Source organism: Aulonocara stuartgranti, assembly GCF_965226115.1.
Source record: "Aulonocara stuartgranti genome assembly, chromosome: 20".
In the NCBI taxonomy this organism is placed as follows: Eukaryota; Metazoa; Chordata; class Actinopteri; order Cichliformes; family Cichlidae; genus Aulonocara; species Aulonocara stuartgranti.
The window spans coordinates 22,851,987-22,877,693 of NC_138956.1; the positions used below are offsets into that span (position 1 = coordinate 22,851,987).

The 25,707-nt window shown below is 40.7% G+C and overlaps 1 protein-coding gene across 2 annotated transcripts; it reads right to left on the bottom strand.

Annotated features, from left to right (window-relative positions):
* Positions 1-707: 707 nt before the first annotated feature.
* Positions 708-24,418, bottom strand: LOC309696416 (uncharacterized protein). 2 transcript variants are annotated; one of them, XM_082517641.1, is made up of 54 exons: positions 23,856-24,418; positions 21,867-22,073; positions 20,694-20,710; positions 20,552-20,584; positions 19,867-19,899; positions 19,687-19,740; positions 19,331-19,423; positions 18,863-18,940; positions 18,243-18,287; positions 18,083-18,136; positions 17,725-17,778; positions 17,090-17,143; positions 16,943-16,996; positions 16,783-16,836; positions 16,636-16,680; positions 16,445-16,498; positions 16,258-16,302; positions 16,105-16,158; positions 15,601-15,699; positions 15,453-15,497; positions 15,248-15,346; positions 15,093-15,146; positions 14,880-14,987; positions 14,706-14,759; positions 14,454-14,552; positions 14,260-14,313; positions 13,817-13,915; positions 13,631-13,684; positions 13,493-13,546; positions 13,339-13,392; positions 13,020-13,073; positions 12,427-12,471; positions 12,174-12,272; positions 11,254-11,361; positions 11,041-11,094; positions 10,841-10,894; positions 10,676-10,729; positions 10,055-10,108; positions 9,850-9,957; positions 9,481-9,534; positions 6,969-7,022; positions 6,702-6,863; positions 6,458-6,565; positions 6,045-6,152; positions 5,868-5,921; positions 5,634-5,741; positions 5,500-5,553; positions 5,264-5,371; positions 5,121-5,174; positions 4,467-4,574; positions 4,079-4,367; positions 2,976-3,163; positions 2,636-2,878; positions 708-2,525 (listed from the first exon to the last, which is right to left on the bottom strand). In XM_082517641.1, the coding sequence occupies exons 1-54, from the start codon at positions 23,947-23,949 to the stop codon at positions 2,379-2,381; spliced, it is 4,464 nt and encodes a 1,487-aa protein (XP_082373767.1). In that variant the 5' UTR covers positions 23,950-24,418; the 3' UTR covers positions 708-2,378. The 2 variants fall into 2 exon arrangements, with proteins under 2 accessions (XP_082373767.1, XP_082373768.1); XM_082517642.1 differs by lacking the exon at positions 21,867-22,073.
* Between the last annotated feature and the right edge of the window lie 1,289 nt (positions 24,419-25,707).

Consider the following 25,707-nt stretch of genomic DNA (forward strand, 5'->3'; position numbering starts at 1 on the left):
TTGTTTTTGTTTTTTTATTCTTGGCTGCTTTTTCCTCACCCTCCTACACAATTAGCTCTTACACTGAGACCATGCTATTTGTGGAACAGGCCAGACTGACTTGATTTACGGACAAATTTCTTGAGAAAGCCAGTTACTCTTGGTGGTTAAATCCTAGCACCTGAATATGCTAATTTAGCAAGCTGTGCTGTGCAAATTCAGGACAAATCACAATATTATTAAGCTTGTCCTTACACTCAGCCGCATACTTACTGTGATGTGTATTCCCATCTCATTTTTGGTCTTAAATTGTATTTAAAGCAGCAAAAAAAATTACTTTCAACTCACAGTTTTGGATTTTTAATGACAAATGAAATCCTAACAACTCTAAATGGTAAATGAATGGTTTTATTGTGTAAAATCAGGTCTCGTCTGCTCTTTTAGGAACTCTAAACTATATTTTTTCTGAGGCAGTGATGCAGCTCGCAATGTGCCACTACCTCACAATATATCACCACCCCGAAACAAATACAGTACTTTTGTTCCTTCGTGTTATGAGATTTGCTCATGCGAAAACGCGCACACACACGCACACAGACAAAAAGTTTAAAAAGGAAAAATAACATTTGAGCACACGTGACTGGCTCTGCTAAAAGAAGAAATCCATCCCCTGCGCCATTTGTGTTTTTATTCGAAACTCAACTGAATAAAATAAACGCCATCCTCAGTTCGGTTTTCCTTTTATTATTCAATTTACATCAATTTGAGGTGTAGCAAAATAAAAACAAAAATGATCATGGTCATTATAAAAAAAATTTTTTTAATGTACACACCCTTTACACACACAGAGACAACCCACCCTGGCTGCTTCTGAGGGGCTGCTGTTGGAGGTCCACATTCAGCTGTGGAGGTGTGGACACCACAGGAGGCCTCCGAGCTCGCCTGTCTCTCCTGTCTTTACCTGACTGCACCCCTCCCTCAGGGTGGAGTGTGAGTGTGTGGTGTGAAGCTAGTGGGAGGGTCAGAGATGCGACTGGTGATTTCAAGCTCTAGATCTAAGTCATTAGTGTCGGGGGGGTGAATGAAGGTAGAAGAAAGCCACAAATTGAGCTCTTTCTCTCATACTGATAACAAAACAGACAGAATGTGTGTTTAAGTATAGAGACACTGACCCAAATGCAACGCTGCGATCTAGGAATACAAGGACTGAAATTACTTTACACAAACAACATAACACCTGTCCAGTCCAGGTTTTCACTTAAAGGCCACCTATTATGCTTTTCCTTATTTTCTGTTATATCTGTCACTGTTACAGTGATGGATCTTAGTTTTTGTTTTTTTGTTATCGTCTCAGGCGCAGGAGTCGTCATAGCACCTTCCGAATACAGAGCAACCCAAAACAAAGATGGCGGTTCAAGCTCTAGATCCATCTGAAAGCTAAAGGTTTGGTCAGCTCAGATTTGAATTCAACATTTTCACTTTGTTTGTCAGTGTGAGGTAGCTTTGAACAATCTGGATGACTACAATAAGAAAAAAAAAAAGCAAAGCAAATTCTTCTTCAAAATAAATTTCTTTTTTTTTCTTGGGTCGTGGTGGTCGGGGTGGGGGGGTACAAACTGGGCCTTCTTGTGATGGCCAGTCAAGGGGTACAGGACACTGGAAACATACATCCCAAATGTAACCTCACTTTCCCAAAAGTGTTGGTGCGCATCTAGACACATGTACACACATAATGTGGAAATATATATAAAACCATCTGGTTGTTTATAAACACAGACTTTTACAACAATGGAACCAAGGATTTATAATACACAGTAAAAGCTTCTGCTCCCGCTCACGATGGACGGGCCTGGAGCTCACACTTTCACCTACTGAGATTTTTATTTTTTTATTGGTCTACACGGATTCAAAATGCAATATTTGTGTGTCAGGAGAGAAACAGGGAGGGAGGTGGAGTAGGACTGCGACAGAGGTTGTAGTGGAAAAGGGGGCTTGGCTTACTTACAGAGAAAACCCGTCCAGTCCTACCTCAGCTCTTCCTATTCAGGTTAAACAATAAATAAGTGACATCAAGCCATGTTTCTGTTCATAACTTGTTCGCTCTGTGCCTCTTCCTCTTGGCTCTGACTCATTCCTGTCAACAGCGGGCCATGGGAAACATGACTGGATCTCAGGAAGCGGGTTGACAGAGAGTGCTGGTGTGGTGTACAGATATTGCCGGTGCCCTTCAGTGCTAACATCCAAGGAGTACACCTTGGAGAGCACTTTGTAGTGAGAGAAAAAAACGATCAATTTTCTTTTATAATTTCCAGTCTTCTTTATTGTGGGCATGTGTGTAATGTTTCATGGTTTAGTTTATTTATTTCCTGTTTTATGGGGGGCCATCGTGAAACTCCGCTTTAGATAAAGCAGACAGGGCCTACATCCACTCCGAACTCCTGATCTGCTCCTCCGATGTCCAAAGGAGCAATGTCCGTGATTGGCAGACGGGAGGTTTTCTGTGTTTTATACTCAAAGACAGTCTTGCCCCACTGGCCTGTATGTGTCTGTTGAGTGAGACCAAAGGAATGTGTTACAGTTCAGCCTTACTGCATAGTAAAATTTCTAACATGATTTGAATTAACAGTTATTTTCTCAGTCCTTTTCCCACACTCACCTTGCAGCCATCCTCCAACACATTGTAAGTGAACCGACTGTTGCCCTCTGCACGGATCTCCACCTCATTGTAACCCTGTAGCAGCAGAGCCTTCTTCAGGTTGCCGGTGGCCTGGTCCAGGTAGGCAATGCTGTTCTTGCAGTGGTAAGTGACGTTCTGGGATGCTTCATTGGACAGAAGCCTCAAGAAGGTCAGCTGGACGCTGGCAGCGACGCCAGCAATGCCATCCTGAGCGTAGTTGAACTGTGGAATCAGACAACAGGTGGGAGAGTTAGCAGCTTGTACATTAGACTCTTTAAGAGGAGTTTGATGTTCACTAATGATGTATGTGTGCACTCACATGGAATCCTCCATTCATTGTCTCTCCGAACCAGACGTGTTTGCGTTCCTTGCTCTTGCTCGTCCACCAGTTCTTCTTTGGTACCTTGGCGATGCTTGGATAGACACAGGTCTCTCCGGTCTCCATGTTACAGAAGACCTTGATGGCATCAGCCGTGCTGCCAATGTTAGGATCAACCCAGTACTCACCTGAGAAAATGAGACAGTTGAGTTAATGAGGAGAATCCTAATCACTAAATGTAAGATTTAGCCTGTTCAACTGCTCATATCTGAAGAAGAAAAGTTAATTATCATAAAGAAGAGTGATGCAGCAGGATTTTAAAGCCAGGCTTATGACATTTTCAGGAGCAATGCTGTAATATGAATGGTCCATCAAAGCGTATACATAAAAAGTATGAAAAGCAGATTTGCTCCCGTCTTGGTGTGAAGGATTTATCAAGGTCTGCTGCTTCTTGTCCCTATTCAGGAAGAACAAGTTGTCCTGACACACTAAGCCATTAGTGTCACTAATGATTTGGGCGGGTGCAGTGGGGGGTGAACTGAAGGTAAAAGAAAGCCACAAATTGAGCTCTTTCTCTCATACTGATAACAAAACAGACAGAATGTGTGTTTGAGTATAGAGACACCGACCCAAATGCAGCGCTGCGATCTAGGAATACAAGGACTGAAAGGATTTTACACGAACAGCATAACACCTGTTCATGCAGTCTGGGTTTTCACTTAAAGGCCACCCTATTATGCTTTTCATTATTTTCTGTTATATCTGTCATTGTTACAGTTGTGGATCATTTCCCGTGGTTTTTTGTTATCATCTCAGGCACACAGCTCTAGCTGAAGGCCCAGAAGCCCTACTTACCTGTTTGCCAGGGGCAGCCAATGACAAGAACAGTGGTTTAAAGGAAGAGGAAGGAAAGGAAAACAGCTTGTTTCAGATATGGATGGACTGAGAGGCTCAGTATAAAATAAAAAACAATGATTTTAAATTGAGAATCGTGCAAAGTTACTCTACTTTAGCCAAATAATAAAAATATGGAGTCGCAATCAGGGATCCTATACCGTATGATACATGATATATGGTCAGACCTTAGTGTCTGGTTTTCTTACCGCTCTTCCACTCAGGATGGCACAGTTTGAGGTCTCTGCAGGTGCGAGCGGGATTCTTCTGTGAGCCGTCAGGGCTTCGCAGGTTATCAATCTGGTTGATGATGGACTTTAGTGTTGAATCGACCTCAATGTCATGCTGCCTCACAGAGCTGGATGCCTCATCGGCCCTCATGTACCTGAGAGGATCGGGGCCCTTCTCCACCTGACCCAGGCCAGCAAAAGCAGACATGTCGATGCCAGGGCCAGGTGGCCCGGGAGGACCAGGTGGTCCGGGATTACCAGGAGGACCCTGGAAGAAGGCAAAAGCAAGAAATGAGACCTGACTGAAATAGAATAGCATACAGACTCATTTGGTTGTAGATTATTATTCTCGTGACATGTTACATACAGCAGGACCAGATTCTCCAGAGCGTCCACGTGGTCCAGGAGGTCCAATGGGGCCGGGCTGTCCATTAGTTCCATCTTTGCCAGCAGGTCCGGCTGGTCCAGGGGGTCCCTACAGAACGAGAGGATGAAAAGCAGTTTCATTAAGTGAGCTTGGGCTTTTTTTTTCAAAGTGTAAAACTTTGTTATTTCTTCAGATCCACAGTGAAGTCTGGATAAGAGAATCTGATAAAGGAAATCAAATGCACCAGCAGTTTCTCTCTATTACCCTCAGACCCTTTGCCTTATTATGCATGAAGAATATTTGTATGGTGACATTTCCCTTCATTTTTCTTATCATGCTCAGTGCTTAGCTTATCAAGAACAGAGATTGAAGCCCATTTCGGATCTCAGTGGGAGTGGGTTTCACAAATCACAGTCCCCCCTGTCTGTCTGCCACTTTTCCTCACAGAGAGTAATTACAAAATGCCTCAGCTGCCCATCTTATCACAGCGATGGGTAATTAAAGCACACGGCCTTTCCTGTCCCCATCTTCTTCTAGGTGATTGGAGAATTACAAAAATGCTAACCTGTGCCCTTCATTACCATCATATAGTTTCTGTGTTAAAGGTGCAGGATGGAAATATAGTTTTTCATCTCTTCTGCTTCGTTTGCTCACCTTAGCGCCGCTTGGTCCTGCAGGTCCGGCAGGTCCAGAATCTCCAGAGGGGCCCTATTGGGACAAAGATGATAACAGATCAGGAGAAAGACGGAAAGCGGCACCGAATGGATGAACTATTAGATGTGTATTAAAGTGCTTACAGGGGGTCCGGAAAGACCCTGCAGACCAGTGAAGCCACGGTGTCCCTTCTGCCCCCTCTCTCCAGCCTCTCCAGCTTCTCCTTTGTCTCCACGTGGTCCTTGAGGTCCCTGAAGTAAAGATTCACCTTTTAACATTCATGGATTTGTACATGTGGCAGTTTTAATCAAATAAAATCAGAAACTAAAAAAAAACAACAACTTAATGATAAAATACATTTTGATTTAATGATACTTACAGCCGTTCCTCTAGCTCCAGCTGGTCCTGGGGGTCCTGCAGGTCCTTGAGTACCCTAAAAAGGAAATAATAGGTGTGGGTGCCATTTAAAATTACATTGTGCTTGGGGTTCTTACGTTGTTTTGTGATACTTACAGCATCTCCTCTGTCTCCCTGCTTGCCCAGGGGTCCTACAGGGCCAGGGGGACCAGGGCGGCCAGGAGCTCCGGGAGCGCCAGCAGGACCGGTGTTACCTCGCTCTCCCTGCAAATGAACGGAAGGTGTTGATGCAGGTTAAAAACAATTTATGTTAACGAGCATTGAAAAGTCTTTTAAACAATGAGTTGCTAAATTGATTTAGTGTATTTCAGTGAGGATGACGTCCATTACCTTGAGTCCAGGAGAACCATCCCTACCAGGGGGTCCATCTGATCCAGGGGTACCCTGAGAAATAAAAGCATGTTTTTTGTTATTTAACGTGCATTGATTTGATAGATGAAGATGACTGTATTATTTCCTGCATTGTAAATATTGCTATTTTGTTGTTATTGAAGTTCAGTTCCTGACCTCTCTACCAGGCTCCCCAGAAGGTCCACTAAGTCCAGGAGGCCCAACTGGTCCAGGAGGTCCGCGGTCACCAGCAGAACCAGTAGCACCCTGTTTACCAGGCTCTCCCTACACACACAGGATATATTTTTATCTTTCAATCTAGCATTTGACATTGAAGGCCCAAAATAATCCTCTGACTTTGAAAATCAACTATGTTATCAGAAAGCTCACACTTTATTTGAATGTACTGCAAATAACAAGGTTTTATCTTTGACAAGTTTAAGACAAGTCTTAAATAAAACCAACCATAGCTGTAATTCTGGAAAAATGTACATCCAGATTTACAAAATTAGACCAGCGTCAGTTTTTCACACAGTTTACGTGAAGGATAAACATAGCTAAACGTTTTGTGTGCAAGCCAAAGCACTCACAGAAGGTCCAGGAAGACCAGCGAAGCCTCTCTCTCCACGCTGCCCAGGCAAACCAACAATACCACGGGAGCCAGCCAAACCCTGGGGACCCGAGGGCCCTTCAGTACCCTATAGAGTCAAGACAGAGATGACTGAGTCATGAAATACAGTCAATATCTGGCAAATATTGCAGGTGATTCAGACTGGACGTTGGCTTCAGTGTCGGGTACTTATGGTTTCCTGTGAAGTGCAAAAATAAACTCACAGGCTTCCCTTCCTCTCCAGGCTCTCCTTTCTCTCCCTGTAGGCCTGGTGGTCCGCGAAGCCCAGCATCTCCTGGTCTTCCTGAAGGGCCGGCATCACCACGAACACCCTTTGGTCCATCTTTACCAGCGGGGCCAGGAGGACCAACAGGGCCAGGGTTACCCTTTGAAAAGACAGAATTTCACTGAGTAAGAGCAAAAATACACATAATCTACAAACAAAAAGAGACTAATTTCTTTGTGCAGCTTATTATTGACAAAATACCTACATTAGGACCAGGAAGTCCAACTCTGCCAGCAGCACCAGGGAAACCTGTGGTACCCTGTCAAGGAGAAAGAGATCAATAAACATGAATTTGTCCTGGCCCACTGACCTGTTCTAATATGGTAATCCTAAATTTGAATTTTTCTAAAATGTTAAGATTTATTGGTTGAGAACATTCTCCTAATTCTTATGATGTATTAAGTATTTGATAGTAAACATTTAACAGGAGCTTCCATTTCATTTCCATTGCCAAAGTTTTATAAAATCAACCACCAAACCACCCAGTTTGCCTTCGGTCGTTATAATGAGCAAACTGAATTTGGGTGTGGTTCTGAAATGGGATGCCACGGCTGCAACAAACCAGTCTGTGAAATTTCTTCTGTTCTAGATATTCCACAATTAACTGTGGTTAAGTGGTATTATTGTAAAAATAGAAAGATTTAGGAACAGCAACTAAGCCATCAAACTGCAGACCATGAAAAGTTGCAGGCACATGGTGTGTACAAGTCACCATTACTCTGTTGATTGAATAATTTGTTCTAAACTTCATCTTGCATTAAAATCAGCACGAAAACTGTCTCCTGGGAGCTTCATGGCATTTATTTCCATGGCAGTATATATATGTAATGTATTGGCGGCAGACAGATGAAAAGTTAACGTAAAAAATAGATATTAGATGTAGGCATCGTATCTGAGTAGAATTCAGTTCATCACAGACCAACAAAACAGCTCAAGTGGACTCTGGGATTGGTTCTTTGGGATGCTGCTGAAAGGGCATAACAATATCCATTTGAGTGACTTCCCTTCATTTCATGTTTTGATGGCATGGTTGGTGATCAGGCAAGTTCAATTTAAAGGAACCCAAAGACCAAAAACCATGCCACCATCATCAACCATAACAGGGAGTCACAAACTTCTTTTTGTTTAGTTTTTTGTAGGTTTTTTTTTATTTGTGTTTTTGATTGATTGATTGATTGATTGATTGATTGATTGATTGATTGATTGATTGATTGATTGATTGATTGAGGGTCTAAATGTAATAGTAAACAGAGAAATGGCTGAGCCATATTTCCCTTCAGAGGAAATGTCATGCTTCATTTTCAGAGGCAGGCAGCAGTGGTGCAGTGGTATAGGTGGTACAAGTATACGCAGAACAAGCCTTGCATGGTCTATCTGTACCTGTGTTGGTTTTCTCTGGGCACTCAAACTGCCCACCTCCCACAGTCCAAAAATGTGCCTTTTAGGTTAACTGGTGATTCTACATTGGCTGTAGGTCACTGTGAGTATAATTGAAGGTCTGTCTTGCTGTTTTTGCCCAGTGACAGCTGGGATAGACCCCATAGGTTCAGAAGATGGATGGATGGATGGATGGATGGATGGATAGATGGGTGGATGGATGGATGGATAGATGGGTGGATGGATCGATGGATAGATGGGTGGATGGATAGATGGGTGGATGGATGGATGGATGGAAGGATGGATAGATGGGTGGATGGATGGATGGATGGATGGATAGATGGGTGGATGGATGGATGGGTGGCTTTTCAGAGTCCTCTGTAAAGTCCAGTGTGTTTTGCAAATACTCTTCATTTAACTTGATTTAGTTCTTATACAAACTGGATATTTACTTGATGGAGTCTATACGCTCATCTCAACACTGAATAGGAATTATGTTTATGGCCTGGATATCAAAGACATTTGCACATCTCTGTTGGTAGTTAGAAAGTTTTTCACGTAAAACCGATTGATTTCTTAAACTTTATCATTAGGCCAAAAAATAGTTTTTTTTTTAATCACTTTTAAATTTAAGGCTGCAGTTTTTGTTTTATAATCTTCTATTGATCTGATGTTTATTCACAGCAGGCAGCAGCTGCAGCAGCCCCCAAAATTGTCTCACCAGAGAGAAGATTATAGGAAACAAACAAAGAAGCCTATTTGATCTGTTTGACAGAAATGTTTAAAATCAAACTGTGCTCTCACACAGCAATCTGGCCCTCAGGCTCACGCTTTAGACTGCACAAAGATAAAGAGTAACTGCTATAAATATTCATATGTTCCCAGCAAACTCTGATTGTTAATAAAAACTTCTTAAGAATATTTTAGAGTTCAAAATTTTCCATCTTAGGAAGTTTCAATCACAACTTACTAGACTTTTTTTTCAATTTGCTTTGTTTTGTGTTTGTCTTATTATTATATGTGTATCTGTTGCTACGGGATTTTACTAAAGATCTAACTGAACTTATCTAAAATGTGTCTTTTTTGTTTCCAAGATGGCATGTAGAGAAAACTAATTTTGTCAGGTTGATTTTTTTTTTCAATATTGATAGCATTGAAAACCTTTGAATGATTGATTTATGATTGAAAAGCCAAGTTAAAACCTTGGGAGCTTTAATGATTTCATATTTTTTTAAGTTTTACTTCTTGTTTATGACCCCAAAAAACCCAAATGTGCCACACACACATACACACACACACACATATATATAAATATATATGCACATGTAGGAGTTACTTACAGGAGGTCCCTGAGCGCCACGTGCTCCTTTAGCTCCAGATACACCGGTAGGTCCCTGAAAAAGGGGAATGATCATGTTTATGTCACAGTAGAATAACTTTTAAAAAAGTGACAAAAGTGACAAATGGAAACTACCATACAAGCACTGACTAAAAGTATTTCACATGCAATGTTTTTCTGTTTGGCCCAGTCACATATATAGGCTTCATAAATTGCTACTCCGTCATGAAAACTTACCCTGCTCTAAAATAGTGTAAAAGTGTTTGTGCAACACTGTGCAATGTATTTCTTTCACTATGTAATTCGATTCGACAGATAGTAGATACATAGTAACAAGTTCCATGACTTAATTTTTGGTTTAAATACCTACCACAGGTCCAGGAGCACCAGATGGTCCCTGAGGTCCATGAGAACCAGACTCTCCTTTCTGTCCACGCTCACCAAGCTCTCCCTTAGCACCAGGCTGACCATCAGCACCCTAAATATATTCATCAGAAAAAGATAGAAGCTGAACATCAATAAATGTTTTTTTTTAATTCCATATGTAAAGAATGAATTATGGGGACTCTACTTACAGGAGGTCCAGCAAAACCAGCAGGCCCAGGAGGACCAACCTCACCACGGTCACCCTGTGAGCACAAGAAGGATGATGCTTAGTTATTCTGATGTGCAATCCTGCATCCTGATCCACCCATTATCTTATTATAATGATGGTAATTATTATAATAATAGGGCGACCGTGGCTCAGGGGGTTGGTAATCGCATCTGTAACCGGAAGGTCGCCGGTTCGATCCCTGGGCTCTCTGTCCTGGTCGTTGTGTCCCTGGGCAAGACACTTTACCCTACTTGCCTACTGGTGTTGGCCAGAGGGGCCGATGGCGCGATATGGCAGCCTCGCTTCTGTCAGTCTGCCCCAGGGCAGCTGTGGCTACAACTGTAGCTTGCCTCCACCAGTGTGTAAATGTGAGAGTGAATGAATAGTGGTATTATAAAGCGCTTTGGGTGCCTTGAAAAGCGCTATATAAATCCAATCCATCATTATTATTATTGGTGCTCTTCTCTAGAAGAGTAGAATTTTTATTGAGAAAGAGCTCTAATATTATAAACCCAGGCCTCTGTATCAGACCTGATCAGTCTGATGTATACTTGTTCTGTGCTACTGATACTGATACTTAAACTCAAGAAAAAGTACTTACAGGAGCACCACGAGCACCACTAACACCAAGAGGCCCAGTAGGTCCAGTCTCACCCTGGATAAAAGAGAAACTATCATTCAAACAACTAAAATGGTTAATAATACAATATAAATTCTAATTTAAACCACTGTTTATTCACATAACAAAGCAAAGGATTATTCTTACCTTGGCACCATTGGGTCCAGCTGGGCCAGGAGGACCAATAGGACCAGTCAAACCCTAAGAAAGAGGAGAGAGGAGGAAACACATTAGAACATAGTGTAGGTGTCACTGAATGTTACACTTGTTTGATGAATGATTTACAGGGTTTAAACTGTAAAGATGTATCAAACATAAGAAGAGATCAAAGATATTTTTGAACTCACTCTAGCACCATCCTTTCCAGGAGCACCCTCAGTTCCTTTTCCACCATTGTCACCCTGTGGGCAAAAAGATAAGCTTTGTTTTAATCATACAGAACAGAATGCAATATTTACAGTGCAGTATTTTTTTTACACTACTTTATGCACTACCACTGTAAGCTACATTTTAACTTAGAGAGCAATTCACAAAGTGAAAATAAAGAATCTATCACTCACTCTGTCTCCCTTGGGTCCTGTGATACCAGCAGCTCCTCTCTCTCCTGGCATACCTTGCAGGCCTGGGGGTCCCTGGGTTCCAGGAGAGCCAGCTGGTCCAATAGCTCCCTGATAAAAGCAAGATGGACCACAATTAGGAGAGCACTTGTCAATCCAAATCTTTCATCTTTCCTCTCTATTTGATGATGTTATGAAAAAAAAAATTAAATAAAACTTTCCAAGCTCCTTAGATTAAAAAACATCTGGAAAAGTCTCAGTCGTTCAAATTATATTGTGCTGCAGAAAACAAGTTGACCAAGGCTGCAGATGTTAAACATTTCCACCTGAAATTCAACAGACTTGATTTTTAATATTTTTTTTTATTTAATTCTTCTTATTTCATGTAGAGAAAAGTTGATGTTTTGAGAAAAGTGCTTACTGTGTTACTTGCTGAGAGTTAGATAAGAAAACGTATAATGTGATACCATCACACCAAGACTGGAAAATATGGAGGAACAGACGGTGTTAGTACGTTCAAAGGTAAGAAAATCTGCACGTCAGCACATTCAAATTTGACTAATCAGGAGATCATATCTCTTTTGTTTAGCTGAGTAGAAACTGTGACGTAAAAGTGACACATCCTGGTTTGATGTGGGTTGTGACAAAGCTTTTGTCAGTCTAGTTGGTGCTATGAGGCTGTCAGGCAAATAGTAGAGACTAGACAGGTGACAGCAATGACATCATGTTGTTCTGGAGTCACAACCTTAAATGTAGTCAGCACAGATTTGTGTGGGGGTTTTTTTTAACCTGAACATTGACTATGGGCATGAATAATAAAAATATCAGCAGATGATGTTATTGTGGGTATTCATCTGCATCTGAGAAGAGCAGTTAAGAATCTTGAACCTGCAACCAGAAATTAGTCTGAGTCATCCACTGACCTTGGGTCCATCGCTGCCTGGTGTTCCAGGAAGTCCACGAGGTCCCTGAAGACCCTGGGTTCCTGCACCACCTCTCTCACCAGGGAAACCACGTTCGCCCTGTAATAAGACAGAGCGATATTGGATAAGAAGAGAAGCAAAGCATATAAGGAATAGCTCAGCAAAGACAAAACAAAAAGATTACATGTATGAAACCAACAGCAAACTTTAGTTCTATGTACACATATGATACACATAATTAGTGGAAACTCACTCTGGGTCCAACAGCACCAGGAGCTCCACCCTCTCCAGGAAGACCCTGCAGAAAGGACAAACTATATCATTTTTTGTTTGTTTGTTTTTTTGTTTTAACACTTAAAACCTGACAACAGAACGAGTTTTACGTGTTCACGTTAAAATTTAAAAATGCTACGTAATTAAAGATGATGCTGCCAGGATGCCAGGTCTTTCTTGGAAATGACATTTTAATCTCAATTAGATTTTTACCTCGATAAATAAAGGACCAATGATCACATAGACCACTCTGGTTTTTAAATAAAGAGAATATTTATCCATGAAAAAGTTGTTACAGCAGCCACTTAACTGTAAAAACTGAATTATACACTATAAAAACAGCCTAAATAAAACATTACAATACTTAATAAAACAAATTAACAACATCTGTTTTTCGAGTGTTTTGGCATTTAATAAGCCATTTTGTGTTATTTTAGCAGAAAGTTTCCCATTGAATGTATTTTGCATGTAGGCAGCATCACATGTACTGTAGAATACACTGTTGTTGACATGTTTGTCAGAAAACAGAGAAGTGCAGGTGCAACAAATTATTTGGATAGAGTAAAACCTCACCGGCTCTCCAGATTTTCCAGCTTCTCCCGGGGCACCAGATGGTCCAGGTAGACCCTGCCCATAATAGCAAAATAGTTATTGAAATGCCATCAGTAAGCATGGACTAGAATATTATCTGTAAGTTTTTTATAATACATGATTCTGAGGTGTCTTTGAAAGATGTGATGTCGAAATCCATAAAAGGTGATCCTTCTTTAGCTTAAATACTTGCTGAAACTCATAATTACTAAAGCTTCTAATGTTTAAGGCACGGACATTGTGCACATGTTTAGGTTTTACCAAAAGTCATATGATGGGATGGGTCAGAAAATTATCTCACCTGGAAGCCAGGAGGTCCAGGAGATCCTTGTTCTCCTCTCTCTCCAGCAGGTCCCTAAGATGATAAACGCAAACACATTTGATCAATCAAACATAAAAGTCTGTTTGCTGGCTATAAAAGTGTCTCAAAACATGTTATTATACAGAATACTTACAGCAGGCCCATTAGGGCCAGCAGGACCAGTCTCTCCATCTTTTCCGGGCAGACCCTAATTAAGAGCACTTTAGTTAGGAAAAAGGACCTAGAGAGAGAAATTAATGATGGTTAAGCACTTATGGAGAGCTATACTTACTCTCAGACCTGGGCGACCCACCAGTCCCTTCTCTCCAGACTTTCCAGGCTCACCCTGTCAAAGAGAAATCATACACTATAAACTGTAGGAAGTTTCTTTAGCACTGGGGATCAAAGGGATAAGAACAGCATCATAAGATGTGGAAGTGCCGCTTGTCTGTTGTTATAGAAACCTTCAGACTCTTACATTGGCTCCCTTTGGTCCAGGGAATCCCATCACTCCTGGCTGACCACGGGCTCCCTGAGGACCAGGTGGGCCAGGGCGGCCATCATCACCAGAGGTACCCTGTCAAAATTACGGATAAACACTGTAAATCAGAAGGTATTAGCCTGGAAGCTAAAACCTGGATGTTATTATGATTTTACTCTGAGGATTATTGCACCAGCCATGAAAAATTCTTCTTAAGTCTAAACAGGCAGCAGAAGGTTGTAAGCATTTTGCTCTGTTTAATCTTTATGATTTCCATAAAGCAACAATGAAACTGTAGATCATGGTGTTAGTAACCCTACTGAAGGCAAAGCTTGTATTTTTTAGAACAGGATCAGCTGCTCTATTATTTTAATTTCAAATTTCATGGAAGTAAATCTATAAATCACATTCAATGTAATTGTAATTAATATTGTACTTACAGCAGGTCCAACTTTGCCTTGAGGACCAGCATCTCCAGGACGACCAGTAAGACCCTGCGTGAAAGGCACAAGCAACAGAGACTGTCAGCTCCATTCAAATCAAAATCAAATCAGTCATAAAAAAAACCTGCCACAGTAAACATCCTACAAAAACCATAAAAATGTGCAACACTGCATAAAGTTGCAAGACTCACTCTGGCTCCAGGGAGACCAGACTCTCCTGTGCGTCCAGGTTCTCCAGTAGCGCCTTTAGCCCCAGAAGCACCAGGAACACCACGGTCTCCAGGGACACCCTGAAGAAGAAAAGACCAAAGGTGTAAACTTTAAATATGTTATAGAAAAATCACTTGTTGTAGTATCTTTCTCATGCAGCACTGTCATGCTGTGGTATCACTGAGATAAAATGATTATAACTTTTCAAAAGATCTCATTTTGCAGGCACCAACCTTTGCACCAGCAAGACCATCCTGTCCAGGGAAACCGCGGTTTCCAGGGGCTCCCTGGGAGGAATCACAGAAATCAAGATATATTTGATTAGACTGTGAATACAGTAACCATGTTTACCCTTGTTTTTAGTCAGATGTGACCAGTAACATGTAATGCATGTCCTGATCACTTACTCTCTCTCCGGGAGGTCCAATTGGTCCAGCGCCCCCAGGCTCTCCCCTGGCACCTCTCTTTCCTTCTTCCCCTGGAGGGCCAGGGGGACCTAGAGGACCAATAGGGCCCTGGAAAAGATAAAGATATTTCAGTGAATCTACTCTAGGGAGTAATTCCACATAAAATTTTTATGTGGTCATGTATATTTATGATCACAAAAAACTGAAACTCACAAGCTCTCCCTTCGGTCCAGCTTCACCTTTGAATCCAGGAAGACCTGGGTCTCCCTGAACAACACAAGAAAAGAAGGCAGCCACAATAATAAATAATCACAACATTACAAAATATTTAAATTTAGCATAACTTCAGACTATCTCAGCTGACTTACAGCCTGTCCTTTGGGCCCTAGAGGTCCTGTTGCTCCCTGAGGTCCAGGTGGGCCACGGGGGCCGGGGAATCCAGGAGCACCAGCAATACCAGGAGCACCCTTCATTGAAAGGAATAATCAAATATCAGAATGAAGAGAAATATTTATTGAATAAAATTTAACCTAAAGAAAGGCATCAAAACCACTAACAAAAGTGTAAACCTACAGCAGATCCTTTAGCTCCGGGAATACCATCAGTACCAGGGTTACCCTGCATAGAACAAGAAGCATTATATTAACAACAACCTGATCAACCAATGAAAATGAATCAAAATCAAAGTCTGAATGTTTATGAACAGTGAAGGCAAACAAACCGATGCTCCAGCAGGTCCGGGCGATCCTGGGGTACCAGCCTCTCCACGTGGCCCCTGGGATCCTTCAGGGCCACGGCCGCCAGTAGGACCAGCTTCTCCCTAAAAAAGGCACAACAAATTTATCATTAACATAGTAAAACTGTATTGGTTGTAGATTTCTTTGAGCTGTGTATTGGTGCCTCCCTGCCATAGAGCTGAATATAATACTGCTGTTTCATTGTCTATGAGAGTTATTCAAAATAAGTCAACTAAATTTAAAAAGAATTTGAAGGCCAGTTTATCTTCTTTAGCAAAAAGAGAAGTTTGACATAGTTGTATATTTGTCTATGAAAAAATAACAATAACTAAACATACAGTGTTGTGGAAAACTGGAATTTAGTGTCCTACAACCAGAGTGAACAAAGACTGATGTAGTGGCTCTTGTAAGTCTTTTTTTTCTGTTTTATTTTAATACACAAGCTCTTCAACAGCAAATGTTTCCTGGATGATATGTTCTGTAAAAACCTTTGCTCCTGGGGATCCTGGAAAACCAGGAGCTCCAGCAGGACCCACTGGTCCCTGTAGAGAAATAAAAAAAGAATCATCAGATCAAAGGCAACAGATTAAAGAAAAATCAACAGCACGAAATGGCCACATAGCGGTGACTATGATACATACAGGTGGACCGGCAGGGCCAGGCAAGCCATCATTTCCTCGGGCACCCTAAGGATAGCAAAGACAGGTCAATTTAGTTTGGTTCATCACAGTGTTATGATCTAATAAAAGATTCAAAACCATAATAAATAGCAAATGAGAAATAAATTCCTGTTGAATAGCCTTAAGCAGCTGCGGAAATGTTACTTACTGCGGCTCCAGCAGCTCCAGGACGTCCTCTCTCACCAGGCAGACCACGTGGACCCTATAAAAGAATGATTTATATATAAATATCTTCATTATTTATTTTATTGCTGGAGCCTAATATGCTATGCAAATTTACTGATGTTGTCAGAAAGTTCAGAGCATCGCAGACTAGAAAAAGCGATGGTGGCAACTCACCATGGGTCCAGGGGCACCGTTCTCTCCAGGAGCACCAGCCTCACCCTGAAAGGAACAAAATTACCATGAGTAAGCACAAAATAGCAGAAGTAAGCTGAAAAAGTGTTATTTCTGGAAAACCCACACTGTCACAAAAGATGACCTTACCTTAGCTCCTGCTGCACCAGTCTCTCCTTTAGCTCCATCTAAACCAGGGTGACCCTACAAAGAAAGCTCATAATCAGGACTCAGACATCAGTCAGTCACCACATGCAATCAATGAGCAGCCAGAGTTTTGCGAAACATGTGACTGAACTGAAACACTCACTCTGTGTCCTTTGATGCCAGGAAGTCCAGGAGTTCCAGGGAATCCACGAGCTCCCTGAAATAAAAACAATCATGCAGCAATAGATTAAAGTTTTTTTTTGATTTAAGTATGAAGTAAAAAATATTTGAATAATTATTATTTGCTCACCTGAGGCCCTGCCGGTCCACGCTCACCAGGTTTGCCAGGTTTGCCAGATTCACCCTAAAAACCAGCAGCAAAATTCAGGATTACATGCTGAAGCGTTGTAGCTGCAAGATAAGATGTAGCTGCAATGGCCCTTCACTGTTCTGTGTTTGAAGGCTGTGTATTGTGAAGTCACCATGTTCGTTGGTAATTTTTGGAGATACACAGTGCCCCCTGGTGGCACATGGAGTGTATAACTGAAGTACATTATGGAGGTGTGTACTTTATTGAAGAAGAAAGTGTGTACTTTATTGAGCCCCGTGGGGAAATTGCTCTCTGCATTTAACCCATTCACTCAGTGAAGCAGTGGGCAGCCATTGGGCGCCCGGGGAGCAGTGTGTAGGGACGGTACCTTGCTCAGGGGTACCCCAGGGTAGCTGTTAAGGGGAATCGAACCCCCGACCTTCCGATCATGGGGCAACCACTCTACCTACTGAGCTATCCCTGTTTTTTTCCAAATAAAAATGTGGTCTGACCGTCTAAGAAGGTCATATATGTATATGTCTATATCTATCTATCTATATATATATATATATATATATATATATAAATCTGCATGTATTTTAAGAGTTTTGAATTTTGCTATGAATATGACTTACATCACTTCCTGGTTTTCCAGAAGGTCCAGGTGGTCCACGAGGTCCCATAGGTCCCTGTATCAACGCAAAGCAAGAGCATTAATACTGACAATCAACATATAAAGACAAAAATTCATATGTTATGTAAAATATATCTCTGCCTTAAAGTGCCATTAAGGCCATCAATTTGGTATTAAATTTTGAGCAAATAATAGAGATCTTTTTTTTTTTTTTACAATGAACAATCATGACATTTATAATCAGTATTGTTTTTGACAGTGTATGTGTTGTTGGCAAACCCCAAGATTTACACCTCATATGCAGCTCAGCTCGTTTGTAAGGCATACAGATCCATTCTGGGATTGATACTGATACTTACAGCGGGACCGGGCTCTCCAGCCTCTCCGGGGGACCCTTGGAAACCTTGTGGCCCCTATTGTAACAGATGATAATGCAAAGCATTAGAAATGTGTTCAAATAAGCTATTTGATTATAAAACCCAATCATATAATGATTTGGGCTGTGATCAGAGTACTTACAGGAGCTCCGCTAGGCCCAGGAGGACCCCGTGGACCCATAGGACCCTACAAAAGAAACACAACAAATACAGAGAACATCAGTCTGGCATCATTTATTTTAACAAGTAGTGGAACAAATTTACCAAATGAATACAGGTGTCCTGAGTAAATAAAGGTTTCACCAGTTACACATTAACCATTCAGAACTAGTAAGAGTAAAGTCAAATTTAAACCTTGTCCCAGCTAAGAAAAATATTTGAGGTTAAAGACTGGTATCCAGTTCAAAACCTTTCATAGAAAGATTTCATTATTTTATGTGATGTGTCCACTGAGGCAAATTCATTCCCACATGCTATTTTTATAATCTATTTCTATTTGTGTGCAGATTCAGCATTCAGTTCAGAAAGCAGGATTTTAAAAGGTTATAGTAAGGCTCTCTGTTGGGATGAAATTATTGAGGCACAAGGTGGCAGCACTGCAGCAATCTGAGTGAGGTATTGGTTATTTTTCAGTAATTATTTTCAGCAGTGATTTGCAGACCAGATGAATATTTGCAACAAAAAATTTTCACGTTTTTTCTCACGATGAAACTGTAAACATACAGTACAGTCACCCTGTTAGATGCACCCAGCGATACATACCATTGGTCCCTGCATCACACCCATTTGAGCTCCTCCAGCCTTCTCATCAAAACCCTGAGCCATCTGAGCAGCAAAGTTCTGTAAACACACAAAATAGACCAAGAGTCAGTTTATCTGCCTAAGCAAAGTGAGCCACAAATAGTAATGTGAATGGTACATCTGTGCCATGAATGGGGGTTTACACCTGTTACCGTCACTCTATTTTTCACTCATCTTGCTTCAAAAACAGGTGTCAGTGTGCCCACCTGTTTGTTTGTCTGTTCACCTCTTTGTGACTTTTACCTCTTTTTTCCTCTTTCTACTTTCATGCATTATAAATTGTGTGGCCTGTTTTGCGCTCTTGTAACAAGTTAAGTGCAGCCAAATAGAAGCTTCATAAAAGATTTACACATTAACAATAAAGTGTTGCAAAAAAGCAGCTATTGCTCAAATTTTGCATATGCCATATTTTACAGTCCTTATTCTCACCCCTCCAAGTCCTGGAGGTCCAGGTGGGCCAGGTGGGCCGGGGTTTCCGGGGGTTCCAGGCTCACCATCTCTTCCTCGAGGTCCAGGATTTCCCTACACAAATGAGAGTAGGGAAGGAAAAGGAGTTACCAAAATAAGCAATAAAGCAGATTTTACAAAAACTGTCATCTGTGTGACTTCATCCACCTGCTGCATCCAAATAAATAAAGATTTTACATGAGTAGTAATAAGATAAGTGCAAACTCTACAGGCCATTCTCCTAGTTCTGATAATGCTGCTTCACCCAGTATCTAAGGACCCAGTGCTGAAAGATTGGTAAAAGGGATTTTTTTTGCACACATTTTGTTGTTTCTTACCTTATCACCTTTAGCGCCAGCTTCCCCTCGTAGTCCCTGCTCACCTGGGGGGCCCTACAGAAACAAACATAAAAGCCTCAGTAGCATTCACAAAACTGCTGAACGTCCTATTCAGAAGAAAGGTCACGTTGTTGTGAAGCATATAAATATGGAGAACATAGCCAAATCTTTGATATTTACCATAGGGCCTGGTGGTCCTCTTGGTCCTACAACCTACAGAGAGACAAAAATGTTTTTGAGGCTGTTTTCATAACTGACTCTACATTGGTGTCGTAACCGGTGATTTTGTACTAGTTTGAACTTCCTAAAATTAGAAAACATTCCAGCTTCGTAGGAGGTGAACATTAAAAGGATTTGATTTGACAGGACAAGTTTTTGTATGACCACCACCTCCTTTAACCTCTAATTTGGCTGGCTTTTTTCTTCTGACATGTGCACTTGGAGGAAAGTTGCTGAGAAGATCTAAGAGGATTTGATTGGGTTCATTATGTCCCAGGAATGCAGGATTTTTCCTCATTTAATAGAAAGTCAGAAACATTCACAGTTTCTCAGAGTTTCTCACTCATGAGAAACATTAGAAACTTTGCCACATTTTTTAAGGGAAAACACATTGAAAGTACAAGCAAAAGTGGGTTATAAAAGATAGAACCAGTGATAAAAACGTGATTTTCTTTTAGGCTGAACATAATGAACATAGATGGACAGTTGATCAGATATTTAAATCCTGTAATTCCATTCAAATAAAAGTGAACAAAAGATGCCCAAAATGTTTGTTTGGTCAGGTAGAATTATCTAAGAGGAACTGTTAGAACAATTATTTAAAGCTTTATTTAGCAGTTTTATATCCGTGAGCGTCCATACTTACATCTGCAATGTCTCCTGGTTCTCCTTTCTGGCCCTGAATGATAAAAGAATCAAACTGTATGAGTCGTCTGACAGTTCACTGCACCACAACTACAAAGGAAATATAATTTCTGTGCATAAGTTGCTGGAGATCACTGACTCACCTTAGCACCAATTGTTTCTGATGATGCAGAAGGAGGAACAAGAGGAAAGAAAGAGCATTATTAAAAGTTATACCTTGAAGTGAGATTTCAAACATATGATTGATTTAAAAGCTACTCTGTGATTCTTAGAAAGGAGACCTGTAAGGAAATCCAAAGATGCTGAAGTGATCAAATAACATTTACCAAACCCAAACGCATAAAACCCATCCAGATTATATTACTGATGCAAGAGATGAAGCAGAAACAAGCTCAGACTAAGAAATGAAGGTTTAGACTCAATCATGCAAAATGTAAATAATAGAAAAAAAAGTGAGCTTATTTAATAAAGAAGGGCAACTGCTGTTAGTGTGTTTGTTTTAAGATGTATATCTTACATTGTATTGTCAAATTTTGTATTTTTTTTTTATAGCAAATTTGTAACCAATCTGGAAAGGACCTTAAACATTAGAGCCCAAGAGGCCCATTACATTCCCAAACTTTTTAGCAAAAGAAGAAGCAATTCTACAAAATCATAAATATTCTGTCTTTCAACATCTTGATCACAATATGAATTTAACAGCAGATTTTTGAAGACAGTGCTGGAGTACAGCAGCTGCTCACAAAAACTTGAAACTTTGAGGAAACACATATTTACAGTCATTTTGACATGAAAGGTTGGAAAGACCTTCAAGAGACTATTGAAATTTGTAGAAAGCCTCAAAATGGGTCAAATGAATCATTGAGTTCTTGCACAATATGAGGACTTCATCTCAGCTTTGTGTTAAATTGAGCAGAAGTGTCTCTGCTGGTTTAAGTGTGGATCAGAAAGCACATGACAGGATTCAAATCCCACATGAAAAGACTTTCACTGGGACTGCAAAAAATCCTGATCATGTTGCTTATCTAGTTTCTATAAAACCATCTAAAAAAAAAAGTCACTCTGGAACAGGGAACATTGGCTGGCAACTGATTTCTTTTTCTTTTTAGAAATGTCAAAATTTATAAAAAATAGAAATTATAAAACTAGAAATTGTAGCTGCTCTTGGCCACAAATCAGTAACCACTCTAGTCCTGATCAGGCAGACTATTTGGATCCAGTGGCAGTTCCCCATTCAAAAGTGTTAGCCAGGAAAGAGATGAGTGCAAGCTAAAAGAGTAATTTATTTATGGGTATGTGAATAAATAAATTACAACCAAAGGGGGCACTGGTATCAGCAGGGCAGATGGGACAGCACTCTCCAGATGGGATGATAGGGTTGGCACACTCTTTGATCTCCTCGCAGATTATCTCATCACACAGAACTGCTCCGCTGTCACACACACAGATACGACACGGCTCTGGCTTCCACACATCCTTATCATTATACAGCTGGCCATCCTGGATGCAACCCCCTGACTCCTCTGTGGTGGCCAGCAGGGGTCAGGTGGCAAAGCAGAAATAGGAGCAATAAGAGGGTTCAAGAGAGAATTAGACAGGGGGAGGTAACAGCATTTGAACAATGTTGTGAGTTGGCATAATAGATGTTTAAAAAAAATAATTGGTTTAAGACAAGGATAAGAGGATGTTAGGGATCGAGGGGCAAGGCAAGGAAGTGGGAGGAGTAACAGCAGAAGAGGAGGGATTATTGAGTATAGGCGTAGATGGAAGAAGCAAAAAAAAAAAGTTATTTAGTTGCAAACAAAAACTCTGAACACTGTAACACTGGGTGGTTGACCATTAAAAAAATGTCAAAACTGGATTAAAAAATATGTGCTTTAGTGATTTAAAAAAAGTGGAGTGAGAAGACTTGCTCCTTTGTTACAGATGAACAAGTGCTGATTTGACCCCAAAACACACTGTTGTAAATCAGTAGCTGTGGAGCACAACAGTAATTCACGAGTTTTCAATTTAACACACAATGTATGTAAAGAAATGCCTCTAAGTTATCGTAATAGCAGCGTAAAGTGCAATGTAAACACAAGCCACAGTTAGCCGTTATGTTTGAAGCCCTGATTGAGGCATTTCACATCACTGGCTGAGCATATTTAACCTGCAGGCCTGCTCTGCTGCTCGAATGAATGACCCTCTCTTATAGGGACAGCATGCCCAATTGACACGCTGCTGCTTTAAGTAAACAGAGGGTCCTTCTACATTTCTCCATCTGGATCCCATAGTTATGTTAAGCGCCAGGGCAAACACGCTGGGGAATTAAGAATGGGTGATTTGTTTCGATCATGCAGCTTATACAGCTTAGAACTGGGCCTACTAACTCCTGCTATCTGTGTTTTAGGTCTATTTGTCAAAGTGATACTTATATATATGTATATATATAGCATATATATGTAACATGAATGTTTAAGTCAGGATTGATTAGTCTGGCTACTTGCTAATGAAACCTCCTGAACTAAATTGTAAAAAATGAAACTTTGGAATTAAAGCAAAAGCTATTAAAACAAGAAGATGTCGAAATAAAAACAGTTACAGTGAAATTTGTCTTGCTATAAATACACCTATATGTCCATCATCTGTTGACTCCTTGCTGTGCACACTGTCCTGCTACCCTTTGAGCCTGCTAGTCTGGGGTCAGGCACTGTCTGGCACTGTCACTTAACATAGTGGAAAAAAATCTTAGACTGCTCCGGCCAAAATCTGTGGGGAAGGTTTATTTCTACAAGTCCTTAAGAAAAAGTAAACTTAGTTTTTTATTTGCTAAGTGTTGTTACCAAAGTGTTTCTGCTCAATACTAGAAAAAAAAAAGCTGCTAGATGCTGTATTATTAGCTTTTCTTTTTCTTAATTTTTTTGCTAAAAACTTTCACTACAAAGTAATCAAACAGAGCATGAAAGGCTGAGTTGTAGGACCCAGGTGAGGACAAACAGGCACTTGTTCACCTGGTCCTCCATCCCACACAGATGCACCTTGTCAACCTTACCTATCTACTGAAAAAAAATCTATTAACTTCGTTGGGGAGATATTTTACAAGCAGACAGCATCAATAACATTTAATTACTGCTTTGAAAAAATTGTCTAAAAAGTGTACATAGAAACAGAAACATGTATCCACAGTTCTTTTTGTGAAAACAGACAACTTTCATTGGATTTTCTAGATCTACAAAGATAGAAACAGAAAAGACTGGTGATGGAATCAGAATTACAATTCAATTATAAATAAGGAAGTGCAAAAGAAAAATACTGCAACTTACGGTCATCCTCTTCCTGACATCTGACCACGGATAGTAAAACAACTTGGGATGCTACAAGTAGCAGAACAGTCCTTGAGTCCACAAAGCTGAACATGTCTAAAAATTAGACATGCAAGAGCTTGGGTGAGAAATAAAGGGATGGAGGAGACCAGGCTTTCAGTCAGTGGTATGTTAAGTGTGTTCCCGGAGACTTATGGCACCATGCAGTCAAACCCTCCAAAATCTAAGTGGAATCCACCACGGGGCCCCAGCTGGCACTCTGCACCCACTGTGTCAGTGCAGGCACCGCGGTTTTATGTCACTGTGCCTTGTATGGATCTTCGTATATTCCAAAATACCAGTCCTTCCCCCAGACCCCCTGTCAGGCTGTAACCTGAACCTCATCTCCCTCCCCACAATCCAGCACCGACGACTCTCCCTGGGACTTTTTTTTTTAACTCAAGCCCTCCTTCTTCCCTTGCCCTGCTTGGCCTGGCCTGGCCTGGCTAGGAGACGCACCTACACTTTCACATTACAAAGGAGGCTGCATGAAGCAGAGCACAGGTCAGTCACATGCCACTGTGTCAGGGCATTATGAAATGCCTGTTTTAGAGTGACTCATATTTCTGTCTTGTGAACAAACTTAAAGAAAGTATCAATTAATATCAGGATATACACCAAAAATGTTTTAATAGGAACATATATGATGATGTTGGTCACATGGGAAATGACTACACACAAACTATAGCATTTTCTTCAGATGATTCTTCAACTGAATTAAACAGATCCAAAGGGGGGAGGGGGGTCTCATTTTGATGGTTAAGGGGGTTGCAAATATCCTGGTACATATCAACAATACAGCAATCCCTTCTTCAAAAAATTTATTTTTATTCACACAAAAAAACATATTTTTTAATGCACAGGCTCTGCATGTGCATTGGTGACTGATTGATGCCCTGTGGTTGTTTTTATTTGGATCATAAGATTTTTGGAGAGGAGGTAAATAGAGAGTTGATTCATTCAGCACGTAAGGTGCAATCAAAAAGTTCTGGGAATAATCCCATAAAGTCATGAAGCGTTCCACATTGAATTTTCTCTGGTCATATTGTTGTGATTTAGTGAGCACTTTGACAGTAACGTTTCACCAGACTGCTGTATTTATTTGAAAAATATATACAATACAACATATACAATATTAGAAATGCATCTAACCTTTGCAAAAGAGAACAGAATACATGTTTTTGTTTTCTGAGTAATGAACCGCTACTTGCAGTTAAACTCTCAGTTTATGGCAACTCAATAGTGGGTCAGCAGGGTTGTTTGGGTCAGTTTAGCCTTTTGGATTATGGATTAAACTGCAGACTTTAGACAACCTTTAAGTGTTGAGCTGACCAATCAGCAGCTATGTCACGCTCTCATTACAGTCAGACATTCTGAGAGGCTTCTCTCTTCGGACAAAGACAAGTAACAAGTGGCTATCCAGTTAAATGGATAATTCTTCTGGCCTTTGAGTTAAGGCAAAAGGTTCTGCAATCAAGAGTTAGCTGATCTTGAGGCAACAGTTCATGCAAAAATCCAATATATACCAGATTTACAGCATCTCCTGTGAAGCTGAAATAAAATAGAGATGAAAGATCTGCATGATCTTTACTATATCTCTCTGGTGGATAGACCCAGATTAGTGAGCTTGAAAAGGAGTCTGTCATGAGCAAAGGACCAGTAATTCCAGGGTCATGACCTTCTAGAGAGCCCCACTTCATTCCACACAGAGAAAAGAAAGATCTGAAACTGACTTCTTACCTGGACCTGTGTGAGCAGTGAGCAATTTTGTATATTGGAATTGCACTCGAGGAAGAAAATTGATGCAGCAGAA

Coding starts and splice junctions, on each gene's coding strand:
- LOC309696416 (XM_082517641.1), bottom strand. CDS start 23,949: ATGTTCAGCTTTGTGGACTCAAGGACTGTTCTGCTACTTGTAGCATCC. Junction 16,681..16,782: donor CTGGTGCAGCAGGAGCTAAG/GTAAGGTCATCT, acceptor TGTTCCTTTCAG/GGTGAGGCTGGTGCTCCTGG. Junction 16,499..16,635: donor ACGGTGCCCCTGGACCCATG/GTGAGTTGCCAC, acceptor ATTCTTTTATAG/GGTCCACGTGGTCTGCCTGG.